Source organism: Belonocnema kinseyi, chromosome 10, assembly GCF_010883055.1.
Source record: "Belonocnema kinseyi isolate 2016_QV_RU_SX_M_011 chromosome 10, B_treatae_v1, whole genome shotgun sequence".
Lineage (NCBI taxonomy): Eukaryota > Metazoa > Arthropoda > Insecta > Hymenoptera > Cynipidae > Belonocnema > Belonocnema kinseyi.
In genome coordinates, this window is record NC_046666.1 from 117,415,681 (window position 1) to 117,426,026 (window position 10,346).

The following is a 10,346-nucleotide window of genomic DNA, read 5'->3' on the forward strand; positions in this document are numbered from 1 at the left end:
ATTTATATTTTATACTTGAAATAACATAACCTCAAAATATACGCATATAAAGAGGCGCGCGAAGTATTCAAATCATGAGAATCACCAACATCGAAATCTGGAAATATTAAAATCCCAATCTCTTCATTTTATTTCAAAGCAGATAGAGATATAAATAGAACCGCCGAAGTGCTCCGCCCGGCAATCGTGCACCTTCGAGTTTTCAAATTCAGAAGAAGAGAAATGGGTTGCGCGCGCAACTCAGTCATTTACATCGTCTCCTACTATATTCACACGGACATAGCCCTGTCATAGTATTGGACCACATGTCGTTTCAGATCTTGGATCACTGCATAGGGCTGCCTTATGCAGCTTGAACTTATTGAGAGTGTGATGTGGATCTCTCTCTCTCTCTCTCTCTCTCTCTATGTATATATACATACAATGCACGCATACGCTACTACTTTGCCCAATGACAGCCAACTGATGAGGTCCGTTTTCTATTTAATTTTCGCTTACCCTACCACAATCTCGTCATTTGTGATATTAATTACATCCCTGGCGAACCGAATGAATGGAAAGGATATGCTACACTTACCCTTATGGTATCCACATAGTATCCCTTCCGTATCATGCAAAAAAAGTAAAAAAAAATACTAAAAAAAAGCAAAATGGGTATTTAACTTGTTGCAATTCGGATTCTACGTTAAATTTGCCATTAGAATGTCAAGGAGTAATTGCAATCGTTGTTTTGCAGAGTTAAAAATTTTAAAAATGTCATAACTTATGCTGAAGGCGACTTCAAGCGCATTCGTCGTTGCTTAAGTAGTATGCTGCTACTGAAAGAAGATGCGCTTGAAGTCGGATGCAGCCTATGCTAATGACAGGTATTGTATTTTTCTCAACGCTGTAAAAACAACTATTGCAATTATTCCGTGACCTTCTCAAGGAAATTTGGACGTGGAATCCAAATTGAAATAAATAAAAGGTTTATCTTACTGTTTTTCAGTTTTTGCTGCATGATACGGAAGAGATACTATGTTGATACTATAAGGGTATGCTTAAGCGTATCCACTTCGTTCATTCGGTCCGCCAGGGATAACTTAGTGCTCGGATAGGGTAAACTAATTATTTCAGTGCTAATCTTGATGAACGCCTCCGCGTGTGTTTGCTTGGTGTTTGACATTTCTCAATTGCCTCTGCAATGCCTGCCTTACGGATTTGATTAACATGTCTTCTAGCTATTACGTTATCGCTTAATTTTACCGTAAACGGGACTGGTGAATTTTGTTCAAAAATTAGAGCAGACTTCTATTCTGCATAATTTTCTCTAAAGTCTTTAACCATGACCATTTCACCAACACTAAAGTTTCGATTTTTTGACATAGGCCCGTTTCTAATGTGTGAAGTTTGACGTTTGTCTACGTTCAATTCTACTAGTGGGCGCAATAAGGAGAATCTAGTATGCAATTCGCGTTTATAGAACAATGAGGCTGCAGAAACTTCTGTGGTTGCATTGTACTGTAGTTTGTTAGTCAGATGAAAATTGTGTTGTTGCTTTATCAAGTACGAAACGCTTTTCAAAATTTTTGAACTTTATTTTTTAAGCATGATTAACTGGTGAAAAGACATGCTTAATGCCTATTATACTGGTGAACTGATTAAATTCATTGCAGTACCGTTAAGATCTACGTCTTTTATATTTCTGTTATAATTACCCCATAACCGTAAACAACGCAATTATTCTCGATACTCAGTTAATTTCTTTTCATGTAAAAAGGTGCCAGCAAACTATCCATTTTGACTGTGCTTGGTGGTCAATCACATCGAAAGTGGCAAGAAAATGGCATGATTATAGAAGAGCAACATACAATTATTTTATACAGTTCTTACTTAATAAGGAGATCAGAAACAATACTTGCTCGAGATCGTAGAGAAACATCGAATACAATTGTTTGAAGCCAGAAAATCTACGATAATGATAGAATTTGGGGTAACGTGATTTACGCATTTGTGAAGTTGTGAAGCACAAATGCATTAGTTAATAAACCCGCGATCATTAATATATTTAATATTAATATTTTACCGAGAATCCTTGTGTTTATTGATCGTTTCCTCTTCCATAGGTAGTCGCGACTGGCTATTAGCATCTGTGTTATATTTAGATTTAATATATCTAATCTTAAATTGAAACGCCGATAAAAATAATGCATTGTAGTCTATTCGCCGCTATCGACGGAATGCCCCATTTACGACCAAACATCAAGGTCAGTGGTTTATGATCTGTTTCAAGTACAAATTCCCTTTTTAAATTTAAGAAATTTATATGAGATCAAAATCAAATTTAAAATTTCATTTAACCTTCAATAATCAAGTTAATGTGCAGAATTCCTGCAAATAAAACCAAGAATTCAAGAACCAAATTTGGACAACCACCATAAAATTTTCATATTGCAATATGTAAAAAGAGACAAAATTCCTTTTCTTTCTGGACAAAAATAAAAGAGGAAACATTTTTTCATTTTATTTTTCTTATTTTTATTTCCTCTTTTTTATTTTTGTCCAGAATGAAAAGGATTTTTTCTCTTTTCTTTTTTGGAAAATTTTTATTTTTCAGATTGCAAAAGGAACATTTTATAGTGGTAGTGGAAATTTGTTAGTTAGATTCTTGCAAATTTAATTGCAGATATGGAAAATAAGCTGGTGGACGGAGTGGTCGGAAGAGTCAGGATATGGTCACTTGCATATGCAGATGACATAGTAGTGCTGCTAGTAAAGAACGAAGAGGTTTTAAAGGAGACGATGAAAAGGACGAGTCGAAGGTCATGGTGTTCAGGAAAGGAGGTAGGAGAGATAAGGGAGGTAAGCGGAAGTGTAAGGGAAAAGCGATACAGGAGTTGTACCTGGGCTTTCTGTTTCGGAAGAATGGGTGAATGGGTGTTCATATAAAAGAGAGAGAGTGAGTAGGGAAAATTTGGCGATGAAGCAGGTACGGGGGCTGTGAAAGAGCTTGTTCGCAAATGATTTTATAATGAGAATACAATTATTTGATTCGATCGTGATGAATGTCTGATTTTATGGGAGGGGGTGGGGGGAATACGCTGAACTATATTGTCAGGAAAACTGGTTAGGGAGTGTCGGTGGGAGAAGGAGAACAGACGTAGGGGTGGGAAGATGGAGGTGCAAAGAGAAAGGTATTTTAGAATGAATGGATTACAGATGGATGAAGTGAGGAAAGAAGGTAGATATCTGAGGTGGTTGAAAAGAATGGCATGGAGAGAGAAGGCAGAAGGGGAGAAGAGATTGAAAGAGGCAAAGTTTAACGGGTGGATGGATTATGCTAAGGGAGAGAGCGCAACATTTGTGTGAAAGGAGAGCAAGGAAGTCAGGAACTGATAGCGAGGATGAATTGCGGATGCACGGAGGATTATAATAGGTTCTGGCTTTTTAGGGAGAAGAGGATGTGTGAATTATGCGGGAAGGGGAATGTAAAAGTGGAGCTCTGGTTGGAGGAGTGTAAGGAGGAGGTGGAGAGGAGTAGATTATCATGGAGGTATTGTTGCATGAAAGGGGCACAAAAGGCAGTAGCATAGGTGAAGGGGGTTTTAGGTAAGATGGAGAAGAAGAAAAGGAATGAGGAAGAGAAATGGAGAAGGAAATATTGTTAATAGGTTGAAGTAGATGTGAGAAAATTGTCAATATTGTAAATAGTAGATAAGTATTACGTGTTAGCAGCGGAGGCAGAGGCTGGCGATGTGAGACAAAGCGAGAAAGTAGCGACATGCGAGCGAGGCGAGGTAGGCTAGCCAATAAAAGCTAGAGGCTTGGATATAATGTGTGAATGGTTGTTAGCTTTTAAGTGGTAGTTGTAAGAAAATTCTGCAATTGGCCGCACTTGATTATTTTCCATCTTGTCGGAAGTTACTGCTCGCAACCAATACGGTGATGTATCGCATACCAATATCAATTCTAAGTTGGGATCGTAGTGTACTGGAAGTTTTAACGATGCCATCACTTTTTTTAATTTTAGGGAATGCGGCTTCACGTAATTTGCTCCCGAACCATTAATTATTTGTTTTCAGTATATGGTATAATGGCTTAAGCTTTGTCGCCCTAGTTTTTATAAACTTTTCGAAATGCGTTGGAGGAGTCCATATCAAGTGATAACAAGAAATTTCTTCATGGAATGTTTACAAATTCATGTTTACAAATTCTCACGGAAGAAGAGATCAATTTTATTGAGCTAAAGACTAAGACACAAAAGCAAGACGCCTTCAGAAAAGCATGTGAAACGATACACTGCAAACTTTTCATGAAAATACTGTTCATAAAATGACGAAATTATAATTCATTCGAAAGAAAATTTTGAAAAAGCTTAATTGAGCGTTATTTTTACTTATTTAATTATTTAACTTAGCGTTTGTCCCGTTCATTTAAGCAATTGGTAGTGGTATACTCTTTTTAAATACTGGCTTCGAATTAGGCAAATAATTCCGGTTATTTCTTTTCAAAAACTCCCTGCATGCAAAACAACAGGGCCCTAGCTTTTTACGAGTATCAGCGGAATTGAAAATAAATTAAACTTCGTGAGCCAAGGTGGACCTAACAGGGGAATCTCTGTTTCAACTACGTAACAATTACCTACCGCATTGATGTCATTAAGTTCGATTACTTAATTTCGGATTACACCGAAAGAGGCTATCACTAATCCCCCCGCTATTTTAAATTTATCTTTTAGATTTTCCACTTCAATTTTAGGAAACCATTTCAATTTACCTCTTTCAGATATCGCCGCCTACGTTAAACCAGTATCGATTTCCATGTTTAGGGAAACATTGTTAACAGGAACAGTCACGAATTGATGATCAACTGTATCATTACATACCTTGTTTATTTGCTCTAACTCCCCTAGCCACCCTGCTTGCCTGCTTGGGTTTTAGAAAGACTTTAACTAGATGACCTTGAACTCCACAATTACGACATTTGTAATCTTTGTAGTAACAATTTGATTTCATCTGACCCACTCAACTAAATGTAAAGCACGTTGGTTTCATCCCTGATTGAGAATTTGATTCACCCTTATGCTGTAATTTATTTTTGATTTGTTGATGACCCATCTCGCGCACTGGTAAATTAGTCTCCGATTTGCTGTTGGGTTAGTGCTGTTGGGTTAATATTTCTATCTTTGTTTTTGTGTCGTAGACTCCAGCCATAAATTAACGACGAAGGCGTTCTTTTTCGTTCGTGAATTTGCAATGGTGGGCTGCTAACATTAATTTCGCGACGAATTGAGTGATTTTAATTCCCACTTTTTGACCATTCACCGCAAGCTTAGCTCTTCCAGCTATTTCCGAAGAAAATTTATTCTTTGCATTTAGAATGCTTGATTAAAACTTCATCGGAAAGATCTCTTTTAGATCGCAGTATTTGTATGCGTCCTCATATTCTGAATTTTCTACTTAATTAAGTATAGTTAAGGATTCAGTTGCTCAATGCTCTTAAGGCTTTGAGGTACTTATTCTTATCGTGACACTCGCGCTGCGCGGTCGATTTTTCACTACTGCAAAATGGAATTTTCGATCTTTGATTATTTTTTGTGCAATAAAAATTTGAATTTTCGACTCTTCAAGCAAATCCAAAAAGTTGTTATGATCATCGTGTAGGCTTTAAAAAAACTTTTTATTCTCTTGACTTTTTTTACACAATGCGTTGTTTGGCTTAAAATGTTGTTTTAACTTTTTGAATTTGTATCCAAAATGGTTGGTTAAGCAACTCGCACTCTCCTTTATCATAATGAGAAGGTATTAGTTTTATGTGAGAAATGACTATCGCCGATTTATTTCAATCTCCATGTTTCGAGAACCCCTGAATCCGAAAAAAAACCGGTTTTACGATAATATCTCTCTGTCGTCGTTGTTGTCGTATGTATATCGGATAACTTTTCAAAGACTAATCGGATTGGATTGTCCTTTGGCACACAGTTTTTAGGGACAAAAAAGATCGAGTTCGTTAAGGGCATGTGATACTTCGTCGTGTGGTCAATCGGGTGCAGTCTCCCCCCCCCCCCCGGTTTTTTCCCACAAAAATGACAATTTTTCAAAACTGAATTTGGAGATACTATAAAATATCATAACGGACGTTCCGGAACTCTTTTTTGAGAGCTAATAAAAAAAAAAAACTCCTCGAAATACACACACAATCTAATTTAGCAAAATTAAATTTATTTTAATTGACCCACAAAAAATTGTGTCGGGACGTCCGCTAGCGTGTTCGCTATCATGTCCCAAATTTTTAAGACAAAATATTTATTATTCTAAGAAAAAGCCGGGGGACCCTGAAGCTGGTAAAATCGACAATATTCTGAAACATCACATGCCCCTAATCGGTCGTTTTGGGTAACAATTCGAAAAATTAGAGCATTTTCAAAATTTGTAAGCCCACTTTTTTTTAATTTGAAAGTTCCATGGACAGGTATTTATTGTCCATCAATTTTTTTCAAAATCCGAAAAAGTTTTTGTTTGAATCGCAAAAAATGTAATAAAATTTTTTTTTTTGAAAACTGCACAAAGTTTGAAAACCAATTAATAGACACAAGTTGTTCACCTAAAAAGGATCTACAAATTTGTTATGAATAATTTCGTGACAGAACGAGTAGATCTTCTTTTAATCGTAAACAATCAGATTAAAAATAGAAAAATAAGAAATGCATATGATTTTATAATAATAATAATATAATAATAATATAAATAATGTAATTTAATATGAAGGCCTTTATAATTTCAATTATCTAAATTCCTTGAAACAATACTTATTTTAGCGTAGTCAAGAATAACATTTAGTGCACAATAAGACAAAATTATTGACGTAACCATGACATATAAAAATTGTACTTTATTTTGCAATATCTGAATAAGCAATCCCAGGCCGAGGTACACAAATAATTGTAATATAATTTGACATTAAAGAGTTCACCATGATGTAGAAAAGTTAACATTTTGGACAAAATCGAGTGCGAAGCACGAGATATGTGGTGAAAATTTGTTCGTTAAGGCCGAGAGAGTTTTAACAAAAGAGGATTCACAACCACCAAACTGCAGTTGAGGATACCTTTGCACTGGTAATAGTTATTAACTAAAATTTAATATTATCACGTTACTCATGATTAATGATTTATAAATTATCTTAAATATGAATTTATCTCCGAAGCAGGTGAAATATTCTAGTGTTCAAAAAGACATTTGCATATAATTAACTTTTATGGCCTTCAATATAAATACGTTTAATTTACTAAATTTTTAATCAATTTGTAGAATTAATTTCTTACTGCTACCTTATATAACTTAATTGGAATTTCTTCAACAATGGTTGGAAGTGATTATTAAAAAGAATATCTATTTCCTGAAAAACATCGGCTTTCACAGATATCCTGTAATTTACTTTTTTGTGAATTGATATATCTAATAAGCCTGTTTTAAACGGTGGAATTTCACGCTTGTAGCCTTCGATTGATTCACGATTATTTTGGGGAAACTGTCCTGTAAAATATATTTTAATTATAATTGCTCATTTCCTTATTTTTATTTAACTGTTATTGATATTATTTCTTCATATAATAACATTATGATTAAGATACACTGTATCAATTAAAACGACGAAAGTCTCCATCAAACATGGAAGATACGTTTGTGAAAATATTGCTCACTAATTCTCTTATTGGTATTATAAATAATTTAAACCATAATATATTTCTGAGGCAAAATAATGGTTCAGCATGAATAGAAAAACATGTCTCAATCCCTCATTGTGGCTATTTAAAATGTAGTATATTAAGAAGATATTCCAGCTTATATGTGTTACGTGTTAATAGAGGTAACTCACCTGATATTTTATTATAGTTCGTTTTTGATTCTAAAGAAAAATGAATTAGTACACAGGGATGAGGATAACTATGAATGTACAGAAATAAAATAAAACAAATTAAGATTTATTTAATTTGTTACAAATGGATTCAGAAATAAAAGTGTACGAATTTAAAGTTAAAGATCGAAAAATTGATTTGACAACTGGATATCATTTTCTCATTAATCTCCGGATTAAACTCTTCTTGTTTGAGTTTAGTCCACATCAGACAAGTAAGTCTAATTTATTTAACAAGAAATAATAGAGATGAATGTTTTAAATATTCGAAAAGTAATTTATTACTTAAAGAATTTTAAAGGCTTGCGATTCTTCTATTTGACTCGAAAAGAAAGTGCTTCTGCTATCTGTCTCGGCCACCCTGAGTTGGCATTCTAGAGGTCGGCTAGTGGTGAGAATATTGGTCCGTGGGTCGAGATAAGTGGTCAATCCTTTTACAAGGTTTTGGGATTTTATCGTTTTGACGGGGCGTCTGTTGAGTCCGAAGTAAGCGCACGGACAATGCTTCTCCGTAGGCCAGCTCACAATCTGGACGTTGGCTGGAAATAGAAAGACTCGCGAGGGCTTGTGAATCTTTTAATATAAACTTTATAGCTGATGCCTTGTAACATGTAACTTATGACTGAATTCTACTTTATAATCGGTCGCATTTATATGCGTTACTCATGGTTTGACCTAGATATGGAGGAGGGATATTAAAGTAGGGATAGTCCGTGTTTGGTCAATCCGACAAAAGAAATTCCCTAATTATTTATTATTTTTTTATTTTTTTATTTTAACAGGTGCCGGTTTTGACTTGAAGTTTTACATGTAAAATGCATGGGGAAAATCACTTTTTTGAGTTTTTGGAATAATTGTTTACGGTTTGAAAAAATGTGACGGGAAAGTATGGGGGCCTGTAGAGAATTATCCAACGAAGAATTTCATGTATCATATATATATGAGTTTGACACCCCTAACACGCCCCCACGAGTACATGAAAACTAACCTTAAAACAAAAAGTCTGAATTCTTCATGAAATCGAAGTTTCGAGCACTGTAATCTGGTCTTTTTTTACTTAAAATTATTAATATTGGTCTAATGAAATATTTATTATCACTGGTTAATTAATTTGCAATTATTTAAACCAATGAAATTTGTTTAAAAAGTTTTGTTCGAAAAGTTATTTTTTCCCCTTAAAATTATTATTGTTGTTCTAGTAGAATATTTATGAATAATAATTAATAATTAATTAATAAATAACAATAATTAATTTATAAATAATATATAAGTAATAATTTTTATTAACAATTTTTTTTCAAATAAAATGAATCAAAAAATGTTGATAAATATTCCACTTAAGAAATATTAATAATTTTTAATAAAAATATTATTCACAGAAATCCCATTTGTTTAAACAGTTGAGAATTAATGAACTAATGTTAATAAATATTCCACTAGACCAATATTAATAATTTTAAGTAAAAAATACGATAATACACTGTTGAAAATGTTGATTTCATGAAAAATTGTAATTTTTGGTTTTAAGGACATGTGTGATACTTAGAAAATTGTCGATTTTACCAGTTTTAGGTTACCCCGGCTTTTTTTCTAGAATAATAAATATTTTGTCTTAAAAATTTAAGAAATTATAGCGTACATGCTAACGGCCGTCCCCACATACTTTTTTTGTAGGTTAATTCAAAAAAGTTTTAATTTAGCAAAATGTGATTAATTTGCATAACGCTTAGGAATTAGTATTGATTTTTTCAGTGTTACATTCCCTAACTAACTGAGGTATAACTGACGTCCCCGCACACTTTTTTTGTGTTTATTTATTTTTTTTAAATTTGATTTTGATAACAACTTCTAAACTACACAATATTTTTGGCCGACAACTTTGGACTTACAAATAAACATAGTAACTAATCTCCCGGAACTAACCTTGTTTGCAGGCAATGAAAAAAATTTATTTCATTAATACGAGGGTAGTTCAATAAGTCCTTAGAATGACCAACAGATGGCGCGCGAATCGCTCCAAATCATGTGTTTTCAGTCAGTACCACTCCCGACTAGATATATGGTGCAGTAACAGTCCACACCTTCTGAGTTTACGTGTTTTTATAACCAATTGAAAAAAAAAATTGTTCGTTAAGAAAAATGGAAAAAACCGAGTTCGGAGCGGTAATCAAACATTTTCATTTAAAGGGTTTAACTCCATATGAGATAAAAAATGAATTGGACTCAGTTCATGGCACATCTGCCCCTGCCTTAGCAACGGTTTATAACTGGGTAAATGAATTCAAGCGTGGTCGTACATCAACAAGTGACGAACCACGTTCAGGAAGGCCCGTAGAAGCAAGTACTCTCGAAATCAATAAAATCCACGATATGGTGTTGAAGGATAGAAGATTAAAAGTGCGTGAGTTAGCTGAGGCCACAAGGATATCTATAGGTGCAGTTGTTTCAAT

At 34.1% G+C, this 10,346-nt stretch overlaps 1 protein-coding gene across 8 annotated transcripts in view; it reads left to right on the forward strand.

Moving 5' to 3' along the window:
- The window catches only part of LOC117181870 (mitochondrial import receptor subunit TOM70), a 130,303-nt gene that overhangs the window by 17,525 nt on the left and 102,432 nt on the right, over nucleotides 1-10,346 (forward strand). Inside the window, exons 1-2 of one of the 8 annotated variants that reach the window (XM_033374882.1) lie at nucleotides 2,120-2,246; nucleotides 2,666-2,841. The exons of 5 other annotated variants lie outside the window; for them this stretch is intronic. In XM_033374882.1, the coding sequence (XP_033230773.1) occupies nucleotides 2,668-2,841 (174 nt within the window). In that variant the 5' untranslated portion in view covers nucleotides 2,120-2,246; nucleotides 2,666-2,667. Of the gene's footprint in view, nucleotides 1-2,119; nucleotides 2,247-2,665; nucleotides 2,842-10,346 lie in introns of those variants that run through there. 2 more of the 8 variants (XM_033374881.1, XM_033374883.1) reach the window with 2 other exon arrangements.